Genomic DNA, 26605 nt, shown 5'->3' on the forward strand with positions numbered 1-26605 from the left:
ATGCTTCTTCTGTTTCTTCTCCATCTCCTCATTCTCATCTCCTGTGACATTGTGTTCGCTGTAAGGAGAGTGGGTCCCTGTTCTACATAATTTGGACTCTGTCATTCTTCTAGTGAATGGCACTGGTGTCTGCTCCTGCAGTTTCCCCAGGCTACAGAAAATTAAATTCACATCATTATTCCTTTTTCCTTTTTAGTGCTAGGTTTGGAATAGTATCAGGAAAACTTACTTTTGCAGCTATTTATGAGTTCTGCTATTGTCAGAATTTTACAGTCCCTGTGAGACATGTTTCCCAGTTCCATTTTACAGCCAGAGAAAGTTAAGCTGAAGTGATAGAAATTGGCTGTATGCTGCTTGAGCAATTGCTTTTGGTAATTTAGACAGGGAAGCATCCTTTCTTCTAGACGTCCCAAGCTGTACAAGCCTCTGAAGACTTTGGAAAATAGCAAATAACACCCCCTCCCTCAAATGATATGGGTGTTTCTACTGATGAGCATGCCTGCTGAATTCCCACTGAACTTCCATTGACCTCAGGGATCTGTTATGCTTTGTCAAATATTTTTGGCAAAAGAAGCAGATTCAGCGTCACCAGAACGTTTATCTTGTCGAGTGAGTTTTTCAATCGGCAGGAAGTGGCAATGAAGAGATATATCAGTCTGCTGATTTTAGACATTTTCTTTTTTACTCAGATAACAATGTAAAAAGAGTAGAGACTTCTTTGGTCTCTATAGGATATGGCAAATATAGGATATCACCCTTGGAGATTTTCCAGGGAAATAACATTGATCCCTAGATGATATTTTTATCAGTATACAACATATATTCTTCATGATATTACTATCAGGACCCTTAGTTGTCTATCACTTCCAAGAAAGCTGAGCATCTATTGCCACAAGGTGTAAATACTTCTGTTAGCGCCTGAACCTGTTGCCTTTGATGCGAGTAATGAATGACCAAGTGCTGCTTTCAGAGTACAGTTTTCTAAATTGGGATAGGTTTTCAGTCTCTCACTAAGAGCATCAGGAAATGATGTATCCTGTTGCTAGAGGCCAATGAATCAGTAGAACATCTGTCCAGGCTGTCCTATAGGTGTTTGATATGATGTTAAGAACCGTGATCATAAGGAAACTTTAATTCTCCGAAGGGTATAAAGTCCTAAGGCTGTGAATAAAGCCTAATAATAAATAAAATAAAGTAAATAAATTCCTAAGCTGTAAATAAAGATCTCTAGGGATAAAGGTTTTGTAGCAGCTACGCAGTTTTATAGCATGGTTGAAGTATTTCTTACCTTGAATAATTCAAGCTTCTTTTCACATGTTTTGGAGTTCTGACCTGACAGTGTCATTTCCAATACAGATTGCTGTTTCAGGATTGACAGTGTCCTGGCTCTTCACTGTCCCTTTAAGGGTAGTCTGAAGGAGAGAGAGAGAGAGCAGCTTGACGGTAAAATGAAGTTCAGAGCTGGGCCTCCAGTGAATCCTTTCCTTCTAACAACTGCTATTTAGGAAATGTAGCCTGGAACATGTATGTTCCTGTATCTTGGAACATGGATCTTAAAGATAACTTCTTTTGTTAATTATCCTATAACATTTATCTTCAACGTTCTTGTCTGCCTTCCTTTTCAAGTCTTTGTCTTCCAGTTTATTTGAATTAGAAGGTAGAATTCCTTGTACAGCTTTACAGTTCTGAAATACTTTTTTTTCCCTATTATTTCCATTCTTAATTCTGAAGAAGAAAAGTCGGTCTCTAACCATCTTTGATATCAGCAGTATCTTCCGTCATCTTTTTGGGTTGTGTTTTGCTGTTTTGTAATTCTTGATTTGCAAGGCCTTTATTTTCACATCTGGATACCTCTGACGTGTAGAATGAGCTAGAGTATTAGTCACATGCCATTTCTTCTAGCAAAGTCCTTAAGCTTAGGGATAGTGATACCTCATTTAAGAAGGCAAGCAGTTCATTTTTATTCCGATCTAGATGATTGCTTGGATAAGGTAGGTCATCAGAGTAAGTGAGTCTGCGTTTCACGTTGTCTGAAATTCTTTAACTTGATCATTGAGAAGAAATGCACGCTGACCACTTCAGATATGCAGTACTTTTAAGCTCAGATTTCTAGGAAAAAGGGAAATCACCTTTACTTTTGGATAGGAGACCTGTCTTGGATCAGCTAAGAATTTGGGGATCATCATTTCTTTAGTGAATGTAGGCAGTTAAGGTAATGTATCTTTTTTTTTTGTCAGGACTGCCAGATTGAGGGGGAGACAATGTCATAAGAGGTTTGAGTGGCGCTGCATAAAAATCCCAAGAATATACCCTGAAAACCCCTCATCAGGTCACCGGAGATTTTGACCTGTAGAAGGGAATATCCAAAAATGTGGAAAATGCTATGCTATCTTTAGGAAAGAAAAGATCGGCAGAACATTTCCATGACAACCACCACAGATTTTCATCAGAAGTAGCATTAATTTTGATAATGCAGAAAAGATCCAGGGTTTTGTATTTGCTCTGAAAAAATTACCATGGGTGAATTTAAAGTGACTATTATCAGTTAAGCCACAACAAAACTGCTTAAGACGAGTGAAAGGGGCAGTTTAAAGTTGTTATGCCCCTTTGATTTGGTCTAGGGGGAAGACAACATCCCGAAAAGCGGAAAGGAAGATTTCCCGAAAGCAGTTATGGATGACTGAATCAACTAACGTAGGATTATTTTATTCTCAATCATAAAGAAATAATTAGTGTCATCACACCAAATAGCTCTAGTGATGCTATCAGTAGATGTGGGCTAGATAAAATCCTGGATGTGGTCATAGAATTCTTTACCTGTAGTCAGAGAAATAGTAAAAGAACAATGCTATTTTAGATTTGACTTTAGGAGGTACTGAGGATATTATAAAAGCTGCTTTTAGAAAATAACTTTGGATTATAGAGTTTAGATAGGGAGATATATAAAATGGGTATGTATTGGGATTTTGTTTATTTACTTCCAGTGAGAGACTATTACGAAATACATTCTTGAAGTCATTACTAGTGGAATTTGCTACTAGTGAAATTTTTTAATTTCTTGAATGGTGAAGGGAGCTTAATATTTCCAGCTTTAGTCGAAGGAACTTCATCTCTCTAGTCATTTGGTGGTAGGAATTTGTAGGAAGGCTTTACTCCCAGGTGTAAAACACAATATGTATCTCAAGAGGTTTTTAAGTGTACAGACTGCTAAGAAAATAGGAGAGAGCGTTAGTCAGCAAAGTGAGCTGTCTTGAAAGTCGGAAATAAGCATGCCAAAAGTTATAGCTAAAACTTGCAAACAGTCTAACACCAAATAAAGGTAGTTGGTAAATTATAAAGAGAAGGAGAAAGTGTGGAACAATTACGTAGAGGGGCTGAAGTCAAGTTACAGAATCCAAATAAATTAATGAATACTGTGCTTATGTTTTCAGTAGAGGTGGTGGTATGAAACACAGCAGGAGGGGGCTAATAGAGCTACAAAAAGAAAATTACTACCGTAAAGACAGAAGCAAAATTGAAATAAATTAATACCCTTAAGCTGAGAGATGAGGAAAACTGGATAAGTGAGTACAGTAAGGAAGAATATGCTAGGGAAACTTGCTGCTGATGAAGTTGTCAAAAATTTCTTTAAACTGAAAAACTTCAGGAATTGAAAGCACAGTCTTAAAACGATCATGGGAGCTATGAAACTTCTCAAATCCTAAACAAAGACAAATGTTATCCTGTGAGTTTGAGAAGAGGTCTTCCAGGTAAAAATGAAGAATTTCTAATAATGTCACCTGAGACCTTGAGATCTTATCTGAAGTATTATGTATTTCTGTGGTTGTTCATGTTCAAGGGTAGATGGAGCAGGTGCAAAGAAGAGGAGCTGCAAGTGTGATCAAAAGTATGGAAAGCATATTTAATGAGAAAAGACTAGAAAAACTTGACTTTTTCTAGGCAGAATGAAAAATGAGGGATGGAAAAACTTGGGTTGCAAAGCTTGGAGGGAAGTAACTGAGGAATGGAGGAGGAAAGCTGTTTCATGGACTTTTCTGGCAAAAGAACAAATAGATAAATCTTGCTACCAAATAAATTTAGACAAGATTATTTAAGTTCCTCAGTGAACGTTGTATCTCTGGTTCGTGTGGTCATGTGAGGTCACTGCTGAGGTGGACGTGACTGAGAAAGGAGGAACGTGAACTGTAAGATACGTGTTTGCTTGAGGTGCAGGAAGATGGGTGATGGGAGATAGCAGGAATCCCTTTAAAATATTAAGCTAGTATCTTTTGTTTGCACAGTTGACTACGTGACTACTGTTTGGTAACAGTTGTATACAACTACTGAGCAACCTGCTATGCTTCGTTTGCCTGGTTTAAAGAAAATTTATGAAAAAATATTTTTCTATTGGTCATACCCTTTTAGTTCATGGCTTTCCATCTGCTGTTTTGAGTTCATTTTCTTAACTCTAAAATGTATTAAATATGTATTTCAGAATGTTTTAGAAATACAAGAAATTCCATACATGGTCTGAGTATTTGTTATCCTGAGCTTCTTTTTACAGGTGAAATCCAAGGCTTCTCCAAATATTTCTTTCTTATAAATGACTGTTACCTGTACATTAAAAACTAAAATGGGAAGAAAATGTTATTTCCAAGCATGTGGCATGAAACATGAAAACTTAAAGCTCAGGCACCTAAATATATGAATAAAAGATTTTTTTTAGGTTGTTAAGAATTATGCAGAAAACTTCTGGAGTTTCGAGATGATCTTTTTGCAGGACCTTTATTTAAAAGGAACCTTTTTAAGAAGAGCCTTTTAAGCATAATTAGGTTGCTGAATTACTTACCTGTGTGTTCAGGTTTCTATGCTGCATTCAGTGCAATGTGTGACTGACTGACCTTGAATACAGTAGTTGTGTGTCGCAGCAGTTTTTAACCATGTTCTGTTTGCAAAGTTTTAACTTGAAGTGAAGCCTGAAATAACGTCTTCTGTGAAAGCGAAGTCCTATCATCAGAATTTTTATATGTGGTTGTCAGGTAGCAGCAACTTAAAAAGAAACTCTAATGAGAAGCCCATTTCAGTATCCTCTTTTTTTTAATCTCTTAAAACTCTTTGTGCTAATTGAAAGAAGAGGTCAGTGTAGACTTGATTATACATTTGGTATACTTGGAGATGAAAATCTTAGCTGTTTAGAGTCTGTATATGTTTATGTTGCTCCGTTTTAAAGTAAAAAGTACACAGGAGATCATTTCTCACCTGCTTAAGGAATTTAATGTAGGTAGCATATTTAATATAAGAAGTTAGGGCATTTGAAAGACGCTTTTAAAAACCGTGTAGAGTAGTTTTGTAAATAGCATAGTCTCCTAAATTTTGTGTTATAGAGCTGCAGATATTGGCAATGTATTAAAAATTCTGCATCTGCATGAAGATGCGTGGTAATAGTGAGCTGGTTTAGACTTCTGTTGCCACCCTTTTTTGGAAATTGAAGGGGGATGTAGGGAGAAACACAGCGGCAGGGTGGAGCGCTGAAGGTAGAGACCTGATCTCTAGCCCATTTGACTTACAGGGAGTAAGCTAAAATGAACTGAAGACTAAGAATGCACTAAAATGAACTAAGGCTACTTCACTTCTGAGTGAAGACAAGGGAGTTTAATTAGTTTGGTTAATTTCCCATATGGAAAAGTATTAAGATTTATTAGGGTAGCTTTCTTCTTAGCCCAGACTGTGTCTTCTACCATATACATCTCAGTTCTTCCTTAAGAAAATGTATCATTTATTCATGCCTTGCAGCCTCAAAGGGTAAAATAAGTTTGGTGTTCTGACATGAAAAACTGGCTTTCTGAAGTTCCAATTCAGCTCTGTGAGGTTCTACTTTATACCTTGTAAGTTGCTAGAAGTTAGGTGATAGGATATAGGGGGGCAGTGACTGGAGGTGCATGACTATCAGGAATTAAGAAATACAGACAGAACATGAAATGATGTATTGCTGAGTAATTTTATTTTGACAGGTTCTCTTTTTAATTGTGTTGTAAAGGAATCATGACGACCTCAGGAAAAGAGAATTTCCGACTGAAGAGCTACAAGAACAAATCTCTAAACCCTGACGAGATGCGTCGCAGGCGGGAGGAAGAGGGTCTTCAGCTACGGAAGCAAAAGAGAGAGGAACAGGTACTGTACTACAGTTGTAACCAGTCCTTAAATAGGTCTCATCTTGCAAAAATATGTCCCTAGTTCTTCTTTGCTTCTCTGAAGTCCTTTCTTTCTTGTTCCTGCCCTGCCAAATTCACATGCAGTTTGAAGTAGAAGTCACTTGCAGTCTGTACTGCCTCTTCTGCAGGTGGTGCAGGTGGTGAGTGCTTCTCCTTCACTCAAGTGTAAGATCAGCTGCAGCAGCTTGGCATTGAAGGTGGTTTGAACTAAACTGGCTAACCTTACACTGAAAGTGATTGAGGAATTCCTATTCCATTTTGCCAGCTGAGTTTTGGTGGCTCTAATCAACTCTCTTCACTTTAGCTTACTACTCTCTAAAATGGCAGGAAACATTGCAGCTAGAATAGGGGGAGGAGAAGGTCTGACGAAGTCCTTATAGGTTGTAGGAAAGATTTCCTAGAGAGAAGAATTAGATTGTTGACCTGATTATTCTCAGTTTTCTTTCTCAGAGTTCCAGTTCATTTATGAGTTTAACAGAAGTTCATGTTCTGTCCATGCCCATCAGGCTAATACCTCGAGTAGTGGATCTAGTATGTGTTTTGCCTCATAATGATTGAGAAAAACACTTGGAAACAAAGCTTCCCTTACTCATGTTTTGTTAGTACTTAATACTTCAAATTGCAGAGTGGCAGGTGCCAGAGTTAAATGGAGAAACAGCAGCAGTGACAAGAGGTGATGAAAACCATCTTCTGATTAAAAAGAGGTAGCACTGAGGAGTTGTTCTGTTTGTTCTTAGTTGTGTTCACTGGAAACTTTAAGAGGTCGGTTCAAATCCAAGCAAAGTTATAATAAGGCCTTTTTCACCCGTGTTGTGGTTTTGGGGATTTCGAGCAAAGATAGTAGGGTTTTGGGTATAGAATGGTAGGTTAAGTCTTCAGTCTGTTTTAATATCCTTTTCACAGTGTCAATACCAGATGCTTTCAAGGAAAGTCTGTAGTCCAGGGAGAGTTCTGAGGATGAATTACAGTATTTCTTGTTGATTTTGCTCAGGAACAGCAGGCAGCATTTCCAGGCCACTGATACCACAAAACAACATCACTGGTGTTATTTGTAAAGCTGCTACTAAATTAGAAAAATGACGGGTCATTTTAGAAATCTGTCTTATCTTTGCCTCTGACCTCCCTAGGACCTGATTACCACAAGTTGGCTAAATGAAGTAAGTAATAGTACTTCCTTTTCTTAAGGAAAATTGTTAATCCTATCTGGACTAACAATGGAACAGGAATAAGACTCCGAGCACAGTATTTCCTTTTGTTCGTTTACCACTGCAGCTATTTCAGACCTAACATGCCTGCAGGTACTTCTCTTTTATGTACTTGGGACTAGGTCATGAGGGTGGCCAGTGGTTGACTCGGTGGTTGACTGCCATCGAGAATGCCAGATTTGGCATTATATCTGCTAGTTAGAGCCTTGTTTTACAGAATCATGTGAAGAAATTTTACTCTTTGACTTACTTATTTTCATGTGTTTCATATTCTGATTCTTTTATTTTCATATATACTTCATTTTATTGTCTTACAATTGTTTTACCTTTTCAGCCTCTTCAGGGGAAGACTCCTTCAACCTTTTATGGAAGTTTGCTTAAACTACCCCATTAAAAAAAAGCAAAACCAAAACACAACCCCCCCCCCAGAAAACAACCACAAGCCTTCACAGTTTCACATAATCTGAAAACCTATAATTATTGGCTTAAGACTGTGCGTGAGTATGGTGTTTATGGAGTTTGGGTGGCACATCATACAGTGGACTCAGTAACAGCAGGTCTGTGTCAGGTCTCTGTCTTGTCTGTCCTCTGTAGTGATGCCAATCTGACATGGCTCAATGCTGGAACCTTGTTTTCTGAACTCATCAGGGAACAGTTTGACCAGCATCCCCAAACCCACCTTGTCATTGCTAATATTTCTTCCAACGAGAGAGCTGGATTAAAGGGGGAATAGTAGCAGCTGTAGCCTCTCTTGCTCTCTCGGTGACATCTCAAACTGGCCACCTCCTTTGCTTGATCAGCAACCAAATCTCCCTTCATCCCAATATCATTTCCATAGCCCAGTCCCAAGCTATCATCCTCTAAAGCTCTCTCTTCCCCCCAGTATCTCACTTACCCCTGTTGCAGCAACTGTTCCACAGAAATCTGTTAAGCACAGCAATTTTTCAGGTCTCTGAGCCCCAGCATCCTCTGCCAGTGTTTGGGAGGAGGACAACAAAGCAATGATCTGGAAGCTGGAAGTAGCTGGTAGATGAAGGAGGACAGTGAAGAAGAAAAGGAAATATCACTGAGGATTTTTCAGAAATTTTGGGAGCCAGTATTCTATTCTGTAGTGTCCATTGACTTGGTTTATGAGTCCGAAGGAGACCCAGTGCCAGCGTACTAGCTTCCTTTAGGTGATACCGTATGTCATTTTTATTGCAGCCTAATATAGCATGTCCTGTACGCATTGGCTGTCAGTTTGGTACTGCTTTTATTAAATATTTTTTCTCTCTTTAGTTGTTCAAACGCCGAAATGTTGCAACAGCCGAGGAAGAAGCAGAGGAGGAAGTAATGTCAGATGGTGGCTTCCATGAGGCTCAGATGAACAATATGGAGATGACCTCTGTAAGTGATGAGAAAGGAATACAGTGTTTGTTGAATCTGAGCACACCTAGCGTGCAGTGGCTTAAGAGGAATGAAGTTCCAGAAGAATGTGGAAAATGGCATTCAAAGAGCTTATGGACAGCTCTTAAATACCTGTATCAGCGATACTGACCTGAAACAGATTACATGAGAGAGAAATGTTAGGAACAGAGCGAGTGGTTGCTCAATGTGTATACTTTCAAGAAAATTAAGTTAAAATACCATTGTTACAATCACCCTGATTACTTCTTGTTCTTGATATTGACTGTTACAGGTAATTTTATCAACTGCTGCCGAGAGCTGGCTGTTTTTGTTTTTTGTTTGTTTTTTTTTTGAATTTGAAACTCATGGCAGTTGAAACATGAAAACGTAGAGTGCGCAATGTGTTTATGTAGTTTACAAAGTAAAAGGGGACTGGATGGAAATCTCTGTTAGGAAACTTTCAAATGGCACAATTTTAAAGTAAGGTGTTGGAAACATAGCTAGATCCGCTTAGCTATCTGCATGTGTCCTTGAACTCCTGGAATTTCACCCTACAGAAAAGCCTTATCTTAGTAGAAATTAGGCTTTTCTATTTTTTCCCATTTCTTTACCACACACTCCTCTCCCTGGAAAGAAAAATGGTAGGGGATCCAGGCTATAATAGAGAGGATAAGGAAAAAGGCAGTCCTCACTGAGTCCTAAGGTCTGTTAATCATCAGTCTTACATCTGTATTCAGAATATCCAAATGATATTTTAGTAAAAATGAGGCTGGTTTTGGTTTTGTCTATTGGTGATTAGACCAGCCTTGAAAATTACTGAGAGGCAGAAATGCCTACAGACAATGCGGTAGATCCCTAGTGCAGCATATTGTTTTATTCTTCAAACTGGTCTTTAAACATCAGACAAGTTATAAATACAACTTAATCATTTGGCTGGAAGCTTATGTGAAAGAGTTGATGGTAAAAAGTAAGGAAGGGAGCCTATGTAATTGGGATAGGTACTACCATTATACAAACTGCTATTTTAAATACTGTTAGTTTCAGGTCCTTAAGGGTTGGAACTGAAGGAGAAAGATCTAAAATATTGCATTTCTTTGGTTCCCGTCTCCCGTCTAGGCATAAACTGCCTCCTGTGACAAAATTTAGATTCTTTATGGTCTGTCACTGGGATCACAAGTACAGACTAAGCTTAAGTGTTTTCACTGCTGTTGTCTAACTCCCTCTTGGATTTGGAACAGAAAATCATGTAGTGAAAGAAAAATATCCAACTATATCCTTGTGCTTCTCTTTCCACAAATTTACACGTGATGAACAAAGTGTCACATTTTACCTGACATAAGAAAGGTCACTGATGTAGCTTAGCCATATTGTTGGAAATAGACCATCAATACTGTGGAAAAGTTAATACTCTGATATATTTGATTGTGATGTCTGTTTTGAGGTTTATCAGCCTGTTTAAAAATGAGAATTCCTGTACATTTTGGTATAAGAGAATGACTCAAAATGTACATATTGGAGAAATCTAAACAGTAGCATAATCAGAAATGTCCTTGCATAACAGCAATTGCTATTTCAATTTAAACTTTTGTTCAAACTGACGTTTATATAGTAGTTCTGGGGGAGGGGAGAGCAAAAAAGGGGAGAGAGGACCTGTGAGATTCTGAAGAGCAATTGTTACTTTTTGTGGAGTAGCTTAAGTAAAATTTGAATTTTGCCTTCCAGAGAAGAAAGATTCCACTTAATAACGCTTTCTGCTTATATAAATTTCCTTATAGGATGATTATTGTGTGGTGATCATTGTGGTCCATGCTGGTTCTTATCTAGGTTTTTATTCAATAAGAGGTAAACTTTATATCATAATTCAGCAAATATTGTAACCTTTTCCCTGTAATCCAAGACTTTCTTGTCTCTCTCCTCCTCTCTCCGTTTCTCTGTCTTGTGCACACAAACCCTAGAGTGCTGTCATCACCTCTGATATGATTGAGATGATTTTCTCCAATAGCCCAGAACAGCAGCTTTCAGCCACCCAGAAGTTTCGAAAGCTTCTCTCCAAAGGTAAGTGCTGAAACTACTTGATGAAAAATGTAGAAAGGCCTCTGGCTTGGACAGGAATAAAGATTGGGTTTCATACAGAAATTATTGGATGAAGTTCTATTTCTCAGCTCTGTAAAATGTCAGCTGGGTGTAGGTAATGGTCCCTTCTGGTTTTGGAAAATTATGATATTAAGTGATGTGGATGTGATCTCTGCTCCTGTAACGTAGATTTAAGTATTGTGGGAAGTGCTTCTTTGGCTCAAATGTGCTGCTTTCAGCTCTGCACATGTGTGCCAGAGTGACTTTACAGAAGCGCTGCTGTGAAATTGGCCTGCTCAATTAATGAGTGTGTTAGTGTCATCTCGTTAGCCCAAAATTCAAGCTGGAGTATTATTTTGATGATGGTATGAATCCATGGCCTTTTAGTATAGGTAAAGCAGGATTGCAGTAAAAGAACGCACTCTCAGAAAAGAGAAGTCAGCAAGTTCTTGCATATTATTGTGCTGCAGTAATCTGGAAATTTCCCTACAAAGAGAATTAATGTATCTAACTTTGTGTTTTATTTTAAATAGAACCAAATCCCCCAATAGATGAAGTCATAAGCACGCCAGGGGTTGTGGCCAGGTTCGTGGAGTTCCTCAAACGAAAAGAAAACTGTACATTACAGGTATAGAAATATAAATTTATGTATCTTTCTGTATTAGGAAAAAATTGGTGACACAAATTAGGTAGAAAATATCAGTAGCTTGCTGTATTAGATATACTCCCTCTGTGTTTCTTCTCTAGGATAACAAAGCTATTTTATCATCAGGCTTGCCGGCAATTTCATTTCTAGGCCTCTGATGGGAACAGGCGAGAGAGAGAATGCCGAGTTTTATTGTGTGATGGCTAAGGTGGAGTCTTTAAACTAACTTTCTCACGTGACAGAAACAGTTTGAAATGTGGGCCTCAATAGATTAAAGGATGTTTTGAACTAAACTAGTGTTCTGTCATTTCTAGCTATTGTTTTTTCTGGTCAATATTCTTTTTTCTGGGCTAGTAGAAAATGCTGCATTGATAGGAAATTAATCCTGTAGTAAGAAAAAAATGTCAGTGGCTAACAACTATTTTAGTACACTGTATAGGTTAGAATCAATGCTTTGTCAAACGCGTAAGGCAAAGAGTTCGTTAATGCCTTGTGAAGTCCAGATTTTGGTGGGTGGAGGTATGCAAAAAGTTTTTTTTCTTGCGTAGTAGAGAAAATGTGTCATTTATAGGAGTTAGTTTTCAACTTGAGACCAGCAGAATTCCAAAGGTCTGAAAGCCGCTACTTGAGGGGGCTTCGGAGCATAACTAAGAAAAGGGGCATGTATCAGATTTAAGCCTGTTTCTTGGTTTGCAACTCCAGTGGAAGGTTAAGTGATTTGTTTAGCAAAAAAGTTGAATTCCTTTATTATTCATAGGTTCTCCAGCATGGAAGCCTTTACACAGGAAGATAAAGGGAAACAACGAACGTTTGAAGAATGTGTTTGAATAGGAAGGAAAGAGAAGGGTGACATCTACTTCATCAAATGCAGATACATCTGCAGTTAAAAGAAAAAAACTTCCAATGCAATCACAGATTGAATCAAATTCTCGTGGCCTTACAGCTATAACGTGCTATGTTGATTTTTATGTGAAAAAAGCAAACAGCAGTCTAAGTTGAAATTTATAAATAGTTTGTAAGGACGTAGTGAAAATACAAGCCAGGGTACGTTGTTCGTGCTAATCTATTCCAACTTGTTAATTTTGTGTACCAGGGTACCCTGCCCTTGACAGTCCATTCCAACTGGTTAATTTTCTTTCATCTTGCCAAATATGTGTCCCTGCTTGGCAGTTCAGGGTCTGCATGTGGCTTCACCTTAACTTTCTTTTTTTCGTGGTCCTTGTTTCCAAGAGTGTTCTGTGGCACAAGCGCACAGATTTTGGGCCTTCCGTTCTAGGTATTCCTGACTCTAGTCTGATTACAAAAGGAAGGGGTTTTCAACTCATTCTGGAGACACCAAAGTATTTTCTGCTGCATACTACAGCTACTTGTATGCTGAATTGAATGTGGAAGCTCTTTTGTGTTGGTGACAATGAAACTTTATGTGACTTTATGTCCAGGTTTCTTCTCTATTGTCAATGGAATACTTAGTAAAAACTAGACTTTTAGTATCAGTGGCAGGAAGGCCTTACTTATCTGAAATTCCTCTGTACAGTTTTTTCTCAAGGAGTTTCCAAGTTTAAAAAAATCCCCTCTTCTACCTAATGATTTAAAACCAAACGTGTGAGTAAGTGTATTTGTCTTCTGTCGCAAGCCCATCTGTGGAGAGAGAAAGCTTTGAGAGGGGGAAAAAAAAAAAAAAAAGAGCAAACAAATCCTAAATCCATCCCTTGGATGAGTGCTATTTTTAATTAAACTTTCCTGTTTATTAACTTTTCTTATCATGAAGTGTTTTGAGGGTTTTTTTTTTCCTATCCTTATATGTGGCTCTTAGTTTACAAATCACAGTGGAGAGTGAGGAGAGAAAACCCCTCTTAGCTAACCAACTGTTCTGTAACATTTTCATCTGAAATGTTAAATGGTGCTCACACAAGGGTGTTATCTAATTTCCTCTGGGTCTAATCAGGCATTGGGAAGAGCTCAGTTTAACAGAACTTCCTTCAGGGAAAGGTAGAGAGAGGTCTTATGATTAGCTCATGTCAGAACTGATTTCATAAAAGTTTGAAATAAAGTACAGGTTTGAGTCAGGGGAAGTACCTAGGCTATTTGGTGTTAATTTTGAGTAATTTGTTTGTTTATAGTTTTGTTGAGTTGTTGGTTCCCACCCCCTGTTACGGGTATATGACTGGAGAGAGTATGAAAGTCTCTATATTCTGAATAGTTCAGTCTGCTGGCACCCGTTAGGAAGCTAGAGGGCAAGTTCTAAAATATAAGAACGGCACCTCTGTGGTTGGAGGATGGCTAGTAAACCTGTTACAGAAAAACTAAAAAAAACCTAGATGCTGATTTCAGAGAAAGTAAAATTACAGGAGAGTAAGTACATTTTAGGTTGTTCTTAACCCCTGCCTTTGAACTTTTTGCTTCTAGTTCATTAAAGAATAAGTTTTGCAATTTGGCATTGTGTATTTTTGCTTTATTGCAAGCTATGTTGTTTGTCCTGTATTAAAATGAAGCGTTTTGGAATCCTTTTTTCCAATCACTTCCTAACACAATGTGATTTTTCTTTTAGTTGTATCAGGAGAGTAGAATTAGTTGCATTTTAAAAATTGAAGTCTTATTTTTTAAGTACTATTAATAATTATGTGCCTTACAAGCCTACACTTAATTGTTTAGTTTCTATTTCAGGCCCATAGGATTTCCCTCATAGGATCCTGTGCATCCCCTTAATGGGAGTTGTTTTTGTCATTAAATCCTAAATACAGTCCCATGGTACTCTTCCAAGATTAGCTACTAGTCTTGGAAAGTGTATCAGCCTTTTCACTGGAATACTACCGGATCAATATTAGTTTATTAAAAATTATTAGTGATGTCATCAAACTTAATCAACTTGTAACATGCAGCTTTTCATTTCTATTGCTTTTTGGTTTTGCCTTTTCATTTCCTTTTAGCAGTCTTTTCTTGTTCTCTAGCTTCTGGATATTGCTTCAGAAGCATGCAGAAATCTACCAAATTGGGGAGTTCGGTATCGGTTAGCGTTAACATTTGTAGTTCAGCTTAAAATGTTAAAACTTAAGCAACTTGAGATAAAAACAAATATAAAAGCAGTAAAATCATGATGAAAGTGTTAAAGTCAGGATCTCAGTTAAGCTTAAACAGTCTTCAATAAAAACATCATACATTAATAAATCTTGGCAGCAATTCCAATCACGAGAGTTGCAGCAAAGTATTCCTCTCCAGTTGCAGAGTCCTACCAGATTGTGATCACAAAGCTTTTGGGAAAATCTTCATTCTTGTTTTCTTAAATGACCTTTTTTTTTTTTTATATCCGTCAAGTTGTATCAGACAAACTTGATAGTCTCCCTTGGTTCTCAGTCCATCTTCAAGAGTATCACTGCTGACTTAGAGAATACAGGTATCAAAAAGTCTTGTGAAAGGACTCCTTTTTTTCATATGTAGGTTCTTAGCCAGTGAGGAAAGGCAGTGGAATAGACCAGAAATAATAAAATTGCACAGCCAAAAAAAAAAAAACGTGAAAAGCCGTAGCAAATCCGATCTTGTTCCTGTAAGGTATTTTTGCAGGTTTTGATTTCACGCGACATTGATATTTCCAATTGTATGTTTGTAACTCTTGGTTTACAAATTTGTCTGAGATAATTAGGTATATTGTGCTTTCCCTCCACCAATTCTTTCTGATTTTTAAAAGACATTTAATTTTCCCTCAATTTTGGTATGGCACAGACTGTTTCCAATGAGCTTTCTTCTGTATTTTCATTTCTAGTTTGAAGCTGCTTGGGTACTGACAAACATTGCCTCGGGAAATTCTCTTCAAACTCGAATAGTGATCCAAGCAGGAGCCGTCCCCATCTTCATAGAGCTGCTCAGTTCAGAGTTCGAAGATGTACAGGAACAGGTAAAGATTAAGATTAGTGTTGGTTTTAGTCACAGAACGGAACAAGGCCTTTCTGTAAGAAAGTCCTGTGCCTTTAGAGGCAATGTAGTGTTTGGCACAGCAATTGTTTGGCACAGCAATTGTTTCCTACCTAGTATATGTTAAGATGCTTGAGCAAGTATTGCACTGTTAGTTTTCTTTTTTCTGGAAATGATGTATTTAACCACTGCAAATGCGGTAGTGTATTTCAATCTCTAAAGGGTTAATATTTTTCTGTTCAATGAAGAATTCAAGAAGCCTTGTTTAAAAAATTACTTTAGAAAATGAAAGTTCTTACCTGTTTCTCCTGAAGCTAAAGCATGAGTGCATTGTAGTTTGCTGTCTAAAATTGGAGGAAAGGAGGCAAAAGCGTAACCAAGTTTGCTAGATGTCTGTTGGGTGTTGCAGGAAAAAAAAATCTTGAAACATCACGTAGCTTAACAAGCTGATGGCTTTTGTTGTGGGGATATGGCTACAATGAAAGAATAAAGATCTGATTTTTGTCTGTAAATGCCACTTCAGTACCTTCCTTACAAATTAGATTAAGTTAGACTAATTAAGGCATGAAGGGACTATAGTGCAAAGCAAAACCAAACATTTGACTCAGTAATATCTGCATGAGGTACCTAATCTTGCTTTGAAGACTTCATGATGGCACACAGATTTTCAGTAATTTGTAATCCTAACTTGAAAATAATACACATTTACTGTACAAATGTGATTAGTTTTAGGTTCCAGATGTTGGCTTTTGTTTCGTTATGTACTCAATTAACAAGCTTTCTGTCTTTTCCTGTAATTACTTACAGTTCGTGGTGTAAGTTTTTCCTGAGCAAATGAATTCTCATTATAAAGGTATTCTTTGTCCTCTTTTTGGTGACCCTTTTCTGAACATTGCTCTGTTTTTCAATATCTTTTTGTGGTAGTGAAGTCATAAGCACTGGATATTCCAGTAACATCTCTCAGACATGCTATTTGCAGAGGTAATAATACCTCATTTCCATTTTTACTTGGTTTTTCTCTACATAAATATCCAAGATGTGCATGAGGACTCTTTGCCACAGAAGCAAGTTGTGAGCTCAGGTTAAGTTGATTATCCAGTATGATCCATTGTTCTTTTCAGAGTCACAGACTTCTAGGATTCAGTTCTCCATCCTGTAAGTGTGACCTGTTCTGTTTTCCTAGATGTCTGAGACCTTGCATTTGGCTGTATTGAGATGCATGATTGGAAGAGTCCAGCTCATAAGCAGTTTGGATTGCTTTGTATAATTTGCCTTCCTCTCTTATAGCTGGCTCAGAAAGTGCCACCTGTACTTAAGGTTGCCTGACATTTTCCACAAGAAAGACACTTTTTTTTTTTTTCCATTTGCTTATAGCTTTCTAGTTCTTCAGTTTTTTTGAATCTTTCCATTTTCAGTGGTCTGTCTCAGGCTGAATTATTTTGGAAAGGGCTTTTTAAGATAAATTAAATTCAGGTACTTGAGAAAATGATATTAAAGGAAAAGTATTTTTGAGGAAACTAGTCTCTCTTTTTTTTTTTCTTTTTTTTTTTCTTTTTTTGTTCTAGAAACTAGAAATTCGGTGTGGAGCTTGGCATCTGTATACCGTTTTGGCACTCTTCTGTCCATGTGAAAATCCATCCAGACTTAGCTATGTGATATAGAAACTGCTTTTTGGAGTTTATGCTTTTGGGGGTTTGAAGTTGGAGGCATTACTTTCCAAAATTCAATCATGACTTGCAAAGTGTGGCTCTGTAGAATGATTGGTGCCTTGATTGTGGTAAGAGGTGCTCCATTCTTAGCTCTTAATGATCTTCTGTGCAAGGGCTAACTTGTTTTTCTCTTAGGCTGTTAATATTCCTGCTGATGTTCAGACAGTGTGTGGGAAGAGCCAGCCTGATTTAGAATGATTTGTGCAGCTTTAAGATGTGTGTGAATTAACAGAAGAGCTTAGGGGCCACAGTTAAGTAGTTTATCTCTGTCCCTCCTCCTCTGTCTCCTAATAGAACTGCTGACATGCTAAAGTTTAGATTGCAGGCAGGCTGAGTGGGTTATAACCACCAGAAAATATCTTCCTACGCAGTTCAGGTGTTGAATCCATAGTCTCTGTTATTAACAAGTCTCTAACTAACAGCAACTGCTGAATAGTAAGTGGTGCTTAAGACGGAAGAGGTACTACTGCAAAGTGTTATACACCCCTTTCCGTGGTAGGCTTCTGTGCTGCAGGTCTAGAGGTTGCAGCCCTGCTGACAGCTGACTTTGGGGTTGCTGCAGGTCAATGTGAAGGAAACTTTTTTTTTTTCTTCCCTTGACAGCCTTAAAAAAACCCAAACCCTTCACCTTAAGATCTACTAAAAGAAAATGAAAACTGCAAAAGAACTCATAGGCTTTGGCTCTTGTGCTTCTGCACTACAAGAGAGCATTGAGTACATAGTGATATAATATTTTTGCAGAAGAGCCTCACCTCATTCAATACTTCTACAGATTGTTGCTGTAGTAACAAATCAATGGGTAGTAAAGGAGGCTTTCATGTGCTGTGCTGTGACCCAATTTGTTAAAGTTGGAACACATTATAGTGAGTAAAGGAGAAAAAGGAAGAGATTCTTATGGTTAAGATAATTGTAGGTTTCTGAGATAAATATATCTACCACTTAGTGTCTGATGGTGAGCAATTTGCTTATACCAGCTTTCGGTAAGTGGATACTAGTTCTGTGGATTTTTTTGAATGCTCACCACAAAATATTTGTGTTTCGTTTTGTACTTGTGGGCAACTCAGCACTTCTGCAAGTGACTTTAGCAGTTAGATTTGTGCTTTGAGCAGATCAGGGCCTGGGCATCTCAAGCTGTATTTCCTAAATTGGATATTTGGCCATATTTGCCATAATTTTCTCCCTTCATTTTTCCCTCTGTAAAATAATGATTCTCCTTCTTCTCTCACAGTAGTACTGTGAAGACTATTATTCTTTGCAAGCAACTTTTGCTACATTTATAATACAAAAATTCAGGAAAATACAGAAAATCGAACTACATGTTCAGGGCAAATAGACTAAAAGATAGTCCTAGAACTATAGAAGAGAAAAAGAAGTGTGTTTAGTGAAGGCTGTGTTTAGTAAACCATTCTGTGTGCCAAGTGAGATAGTAATTCTGTAGAAGGAGTCGGAAGTGGTAATATCATTTTGAATATGTATCAGGATAAATTGAAGAATGTTCATATTTAATATTATTTAAATTTAATGTGTTTACTAATCATCATTTGCTAGTTTTGTCTTCTACAGACTTTTGCCACCATTGAATTTGTCTTTTTATTTCAAACTTCTCATAGCAGTGCCTCAGAAACAGAAACCAATTTACCTTACCTGATTGTGATTCTCTACCGAACAGTGTTTTCTGTTGCCCCCCCACCCCCATTTTAAGCGAGTTTTAATCTAATATATTGCACTTTTTTTTCTGCATATGCTAATTTGAATGTTGTGCTATACCAAGGCAGCTGTTTGATAGAAGTCTGTGTGATGGAATCTTTATAATTACCCTTATTAAACACCACATATGTTATTGAAATTATATCTTGTTTATTTTTACAGGATTTTTTTTTCCTTTGAGCTATGCAAGTGGACATCTAATTACCCTACATCCTTTAATTCTTTTATTTCATTCTTTGCATTGTGTATCACCCTTTCTGTGATATTGCCTGTGATCAGTGGTCAAACCAGATGGCATCCTTTTTTCGCACCAAAGAAACTGCATTATGACAGAAACTACAGCCTCGTTATTTATGAAAAACTTCTGGGCTACCCTCCTCTCTCTTGCACTCCCTCTCTCTTGCTCTCTTTTTTGGTATACTTTTTTTATGTTTAGTCAGGGACATAAGTCTCCCCCTTCTTCCACTTTTTACATTTTGGAAGAAAAGATTTTTACCTAGAGATTTAGAAATGCCAGACTGATATTATTTCTATTGAAGAGCCCTATCAAAGCCCTTTAAAAATGTTTATGGTTGACGTAGCGTCAACAGTGTCTTAGATGCCGTTCTACCCTGGATGCTCTTTTTGAGGTATTTAAAAGTCGCATGTCAACTTGGACTCTGTTAACAAACACGAAATTTCCTTCCAAAACCAGGCAAGGCCTTATGCTGCCTGTCTGAGACTCCCGAGACAGCTGTCCCAAGGATAGGCGTGTGTCATTGTGCTCTGCAGCTGAAGGACAGCTGGTGACAGGAAGATCCCCAGCTGCCTTGTTCGCCTTTGAGAAGGCTTGCGTTTCCAGCCAGTACAACAGATGTATTTCACTTCAGTATGTGTCCACTTGATACTAGTTGTATTGCTGTGCCGTTTGGTAACTGCTGTTTGTTTGTCACAAAGGTGATCTGTGAGTCTGGTACCTGAGTTCTCTTTGCTGGTTTATATGTCAGAAGCCCTACTGGCTAGGCCTTAGTCATTGGGGGGAAAAAAAAACGGTTGAGGCAAGAGTATGAGCTACTTTTTTCTATTTGACTGGATGAGATGCAAGTACATAGGAAGTATGATCAACCCAGCCACTGAGAGAAAGGTTATTTTCTGTGTTGAAGCATAATTGAAATCATCTCCTAAGAATCAGAACCTCTGGTATCTCTCCCTGTGTCTACTAATGCAATTATATGTGTATGCAAGTGTTTTCACAGTCTTCATCCCAGCATTAGATCCATTTTACAGGTCAGCAGCCAAAGGTGGAAAACACGCTGATTCTCACTCCATAATATTTCTTCTCCGCTGAGACACACAGACTCTTTGTATTGTAGGTTGTTTGCTTTAGCACCTGGTTTAAACAACCTAAGACCTAACAAAATACATACAGCTGAGAATCTTCAGAATCCTGGGGGAAATAGAAGATTGTCAGAAAGCATACGGGATATGCATAGAAGGGACCATATGGCTCAACAGTGCTCTAGAAAATTGGCAGTTTGCTATAATTCACTCTAAAAATTGTCTAGCCTTGAGGGTTTAATAATGAGAAAAACAATTTGGAGACCTGCAACAATCCCTACTCCTGCATTTGGCAATAAATGCAAATCTATAGAGATGTAAAAAAAATGTGTATTGTCAATTGGCAAGGCAGCATTTGCGTCTTCGGTTTACATGCAACTTTGCTACCTAAGATCTTTGATTTAAAAAAAAACAGACTACAATTCTTAATTTTACTTTCTTTTCATCCTCAGGTAGGGATGTGGATATTGGAAATCCAATGAAAGTACTGATGTTAAATTAAAGACTTCTGAAACTTACTGGAATTAAATGTCCTTTTACCTCTGTAGCTATTTAGAAAAATAAAAATATTTGGGATGTTTAGAATGAAGTAAAAGTGTCTACTATGGCAAGTGAGCCATTAGCATCTTGAAGATTGAGCAGAAGACAGTAGTGGAAATCTTTGAATATTATTCAGACAGGAAAGCTAAAGACATGTTTAGATGTCCTTTATGGGAAGGACAGGGAAGCTTTATGTTTGTAACAGCGTCTGATGAGAAGAATTCGAATCAGTTTTGATATATGTTCCTAATTTAAATGAAGAGCTGAGATGATTCTTCGAGGAAAAAGATTTTCCTTGTTGAACTAAAGTCTGTGTATTTTTACTAAAGATATTTTAGTTTCTTTGCAGCTTGGGTGAGATTAAGACTTTCTTGCTATGTCCTCTGTTATCAGGCCCTGTGATATCAAATAATTCAGCTAGGCTGATGCTTTCTTGCCCTTGATTTTGTAGGGCAGGGAAGAGATGCCATTTGACTTCTCTGGCCAGACTTTCTTATGCAAGGCGCGCTGCTGCAAAACCACTCTGCCATTCAGAGTCAGAATAGATGCTTGGATTAAGTGATTATCGCTGTTGTCAACCCTGAAAATAGGAATTACTGTAATGGCAAAAACGAAGTCCACAGATAAATGAAATACAGGCTCTTAACAGTGTCTTAACGTGGGTAAGGGTGTTCAAACAGAAAAAGTTCCATCTTTGTACAAAGTTACCACCATGTCCAAAAAAAGGAAATTATTGCAAGTTCTAGCTCTTTTTACCCCCTAAGCATTTATACTTAGATCCGCGCGTTCATATAGAACCAACGGATGTCTTTGTTTCGTGGCTAGGACTACTCATTGCTGAAGAAATACTAACATTACAGGAAGCAACAACCATGACTCCTTACAGTTCTAGTAAGAATGAAATTTTGCAGGAGATGTCACATGTTCTGTCTCTTACGCTAAACTTTCCAGTATCTGCCTTCTCAATCTTGAGTCCATGAAGCTGGCGGAACCAACGTTATACTTTTATTTCAGACAAATGTGTTGTCGCAGCTGTTGCAAAATGTGGAACTTGGAATAAAAAATAAGTTAAATTATTCAAGATCAGCTTATGGGGGAAACCCCAGAAGATTGTGTGCCTGGAGAAGAATAGGAGAATGAAACAAACTAATACTTTCCTGGAATAGTCTCCTAGTCTCTAACAATTTGTTGTTTTGGGGGCTTCCAGTATTTTGTGTGTGTGTGTGTGTGTGTGTATGTATATGTATAGAGTGTGAGAGAGTGCACGTGAGCGCACCCTCGCTAGCTCTAGCGGACATCTGTATCTGCATTTTGTTATCTGATCTTGCAGCTGTGTTAATTTTGCAGAGAAATTTTGAAAAACATTTTGAGGAAACTTTTATGTGCTGTTACGCATTTTACTGAAAACGCAGTCCTCACAATCAATAGCTGAGGAACACAGAAGATGATGATTCTGGCTGTGGGAATTATTTTAACTGAAGAGAAATTTGGGGGAGGCATTCTGCTTTTGTCCATGATAAACAGGATTGCTTTTATCCTGAAGCCACATGCAATATTGGAAGTATTTCTAGTGGTTGTATAGACTTTTATTATATACAGATACATGCACAAACTCTGTTTGGTATGACAGTTAGTCCTCTGCAAACTTAAAATAAATAGCACATGTGAGTTTCATACATGTCTTTGTGTGGGAAAAATATCTGTAAATCACATGAAATTTATAAAACTGACTTTTATACTTAGTATAGACTACTTAATTTTTTCAGTTATAACTCTGATACTAGTGAACAACAAAATCAAAAAAACTATTTGGTCCAAGCATATAAATCGAAAACAGTGAAATCTTTTGTTCTTGTCCTGTTACAGAAGATGGACTTCATGCTTCTTTGACTATCTGCTATTATTTTAGATCTTATTTCTTAAAGTGAGGGGTTAGTGTGGTACCAATGTCTGAGGGAGGAAATGTGTCCTCGTATTTTGTCATGCGTATGTTTAATAGGCAATGTTGGTTCTGTCTTGCATTGTGTTCTCCTAAAGAATATATGCCAGTGCCCATTTGAGCTCTTTGAGTTTGAATATTGGCTTACCTTGCATTTAGATTCTGATTTTCATCTTTCCTGATGAAACTACTGTCAGCATTCCTAATATGACTGTATTACAAACAATGCATGCTTCTATCGCTTCTTGGGATATACTAACATGGGGCGTTATACACAAACTTTTTTTAGGTGGATGTGAGCTTGCTTGACCTGTACTCTGAACCGTCTGGACTTGAACCAGCTCTGAACCAGATGGCGTGTAGCCTTAAGAGATGAGCTCATCTCTCATACTGTAGGCAGACCAAGTTTATGTCTGCCTGCAGAAGTCTTTACAAACATACCTCCTGGGCATTTTTGGTACTCCTTTTAGATCTATGTAAATATTCCTGAACAATATAGTGAACTTGACTATGTATGTATAACTGTCAACCAGAATATGTTCCCTGTTTGTATGTTGTCTAGGACTTAACAGTGAGAGCAGAGCGTATCCCGCTCTAATACATAGATTAAACTGATTGCATTGTAAGAGTAAAAGCAATCACTCTTATGTTTTTCATTGCAGGCAGTATGGGCTCTTGGCAACATTGCTGGAGACAGCACTATGTGCAGAGACTATGTATTGGACTGTAATATCCTGCCCCCTTTATTGCAGTAAGTCTGTTTTATTATGTTCTTCAGTGTTTTGCTCGAGTGTCTGGTAAGACTGAATCTAAAAGGCTACAGCTGACATGAGACTACTGACAACTCACAGTGTATGCAATATGCAGTAAGATTAGATATATAATTTTGACTGCAATTTGTAAACTGGTGAGAATGGCTGCTTGTAAGTTAACTTGACTTGCACAATTTGTTTCCCTTGAAAGACAATGACCATTTTTACTGTGGTCTAATCAGATTTTATATGTGGTCCTCTGAGCTACTCTTTGGAGCTAAAATGTAGGAGCTGCTAAACTGGAACCATTTTATTCTACGCAGTGGGTGGATGCCTGGGCCTTTTTATAAAATTACGGAATAGTTTAGGTTGGAAGGGGCCTCTGGAGGTCATCTAGTCCAACCTGCTATTCAAAGCACATGAAATCAGATTAGGTTGCTGAAGTACTTATCCAATCAAATTTGGAACGTCAAAGGTAGAGATTCCATAGCTATTCTGGGCAACCTGTTCCAGTATTTGACCACTGCACGGCGAAAAAGAATATTCTGATACCTGATCAGAATTTCCTGTTTTTTGGCTTGGGTCAGTGGCCTCTTGTCCTGTCACTGCACACCTTTGAGAAGTGTCTGGCTTCATCTTTTCTGTATCCTCCTGCTAAAGAGTTGTTGACAACAATTAAATCGCTCCTCTTACACAATCTTTTTTTTTTTTTTTTCTTAAAGGCTGAATGAATGTAGACTTCACCTTCTCCTTGTTTGCATTTGGTCCTTTATGGTCCTCTGCTGAACTTGCTCCTTATTACTGCTGAAAGAGTGGCACCACGTCACATTATTGTGTCTAAGCTAGGATTACTCGGTCACTGTCCTTTGCAAACTCCTTTTGCAGCAGTGAACTTCTCCACTGCTCACATAGAGCCATTGCTACAGTGAGGGAGGGCTTTGAGAAAAAAGAAACTTTTGACTTGTTATAGTTGTGGAAAAACTAGATCCTGCCTTACTGCATTCCTCTTAGGCCAAAGAACACTGCGACTTGTCATTTCTAAGCTGTCAGGAACATGCATTGTTTAGAGGCTTCACCCTGTGTTTGACTTAATTAGCTGCATAGAAGTCTTTGTCAGTGCTAGGATTGATTTTTGGATACAGGGATATCTGTGGACTATAATTGCAATGAGATAAGTGACTGTAATGGTTATAAAGCCCTAAACCTGGTCATATGTGTTCTCTGTTTTATAAAGGAAAAGTTTTGTTCTCCTTCCCTAGTAAACTTTTGTATACAAAAGCGCAAGGTTAAGAATAAGGCTGACAGACTGAAACTTTGACACAAAAATGGCTATTCAGTGAAAAGAGTATTCTCCAAAACTACCTGCATGCTTGCAAAAAGATCCTTTCATTTACAGTAGTTTTGTCACAATTCCTGTGCCTTTTGACTGTTAATCTGCCATGTCAGTATCTAAGCAATTCAATGCACACGCTTTTGGAGTGTGGGCCGTTACTGTTCTAGTCAGGGTGCTAGGGTTTATCAAGCATATGTGTTAGTATCCGGCCACTGAGCATGATTTTCTCTGGGATTCATTTTTCATTGAAGAAAAAATTCTAGCCTATTTTCCCCTTGTGTCAGTTTAAAGGAAACTCAGGCTCACTTTTTGTGATTGATGCAGTCGATAAATGACCCTTCCAGGTTGCCTTACTTTAAATTAAAAAGCAAAGGTTATTTGTTTTGGTTTTAGATTGCTTTCAAAACAGAATCGTCTCACTATGACCCGAAATGCTGTATGGGCTCTATCCAACCTCTGCAGAGGGAAGAATCCTCCTCCAGATTTTGCCAAGGTAAGACATACTTGGAAAGGCAATGCACTGAGTGGTGGCGGTGTCCAAATAAGCAGTAAAAAGGGTGAGGTAAAGCTCAAACTAGACAGCAGAAATATTTCCCTTTTCAGAATTTCTCTCTGAGCCGATATATGAGCTTCTTACAAATGAAGTTTGTGACTATATTTAGTCCTTTGGGCAGACATTTACAACCATTGCTTTGAGAGTTTGATATTGCTGCCCCCTAGCTGTTTGCTATTCTTCCTGTACTTGAGATGCTCATCCCGTAGGAGAACAAAACTGTACCACTTTGGTTGCTTAAATGCAAAGTATGGTACATCTTAGCTGTTGCTAGACATTGTACTACAGAGGCTGAAGAATTCCCAAACGTGCTCGTCTGCTGACTTGCTCCTCTGTACTTGTATAGCTACATCCCTGCACAGAATTGCTACTTAAGTGAAATTTTCTGAGTATTCCAGCCTGAGTTGCCAATGCATTGGTTCTGTGTTGTCACATGCAGAATGAGTTGATGTATTAGTAGATTTTCTGGCTCTTTTAATTGCACAATGTATGCATCTCTTTAATGTCTCGCAGGTTTCACCTTGTCTTAGTGTGCTTTCCTGGCTGCTCTTTGTCAATGATACAGATGTGTTAGCTGATGCCTGCTGGGCTTTGTCCTATTTGTCTGATGGCCCCAATGATAAAATCCAGGCTGTGATTGATGCAGGAGTGTGCAGAAGACTTGTGGAACTGTTGATGTAAGAAACTCATTCTAAGCAAATATATTATTCGCTCTTTTCCCTGAAGTCAGGGTTCCTGCAACAGAAAGTTTAGGTAGATTTATCCTGAAATTTAGTAATTTCTAAAAAGCAAGATGTCAATTTTTTAATTTTACCTGTCTCTAATGTGCTCTATCTGTCATGAGTAAGAGAAACAACGTAACTTTTCTTGCGCTAGTTTTGTTCTTTAAGAAATTCCCCCTCGCCATGTCTAACAGCTATATTTTTGTAAAATGGGAAATAAATCATATATAATGAAATTTTGCCTGTCCTATTAAGGTCCATGTTATAATTACTATGCTATAATTAACTACGGATGAAACTTCCAAAATTAAGAAACGATAAAATTTATTAGAATTGACCTCAGGGACACTAAATGCAAATAATTTCCTAAACCTCTGTTGTAGAAGAGTATTTCAGTGTAAACCCAGTTTGGTCAGTAAAATGGAGCTTTGCAAGTTGGGGTCGGGGAAGAGTTGCCTAGTTCAGAATCATTTCTTAAGGTATAAGGGAGGGTCATGGAGAGTTCAGTTTCCTAAGAAAAAGAAATCATGGTTTGCACTGATTTAAAAAAAAAAAAAAAAAAATTAAGGCTATTAAGATTAAAGCAAATCTGACACTGGATTAAGAAATAGAATGTATTGGCTAAG

At 37.9% G+C, this 26605-nt stretch overlaps 1 protein-coding gene across 2 annotated transcripts in view; it reads left to right on the plus strand.

The window, feature by feature from the left end:
• The window catches only part of KPNA1 (karyopherin subunit alpha 1), a 54103-nt gene that overhangs the window by 6469 nt on the left and 21029 nt on the right, over positions 1-26605 (plus strand). For both annotated transcript variants that reach the window (XM_068931067.1, XM_068931068.1), the window contains exons 2-9: positions 6017-6150; positions 8675-8782; positions 10738-10837; positions 11389-11483; positions 15259-15390; positions 23282-23370; positions 25098-25197; positions 25771-25934. In XM_068931067.1, the coding sequence (XP_068787168.1) occupies positions 6022-6150; positions 8675-8782; positions 10738-10837; positions 11389-11483; positions 15259-15390; positions 23282-23370; positions 25098-25197; positions 25771-25934 (917 nt within the window). In that variant the 5' untranslated portion in view covers positions 6017-6021. The remainder of the gene's footprint in view (positions 1-6016; positions 6151-8674; positions 8783-10737; positions 10838-11388; positions 11484-15258; positions 15391-23281; positions 23371-25097; positions 25198-25770; positions 25935-26605) is intronic.

The sequence above is a fragment of the Struthio camelus genome, chromosome 1 (genome assembly GCF_040807025.1).
Source record: "Struthio camelus isolate bStrCam1 chromosome 1, bStrCam1.hap1, whole genome shotgun sequence".
Taxonomy (NCBI): Eukaryota; Metazoa; Chordata; class Aves; order Struthioniformes; family Struthionidae; genus Struthio; species Struthio camelus.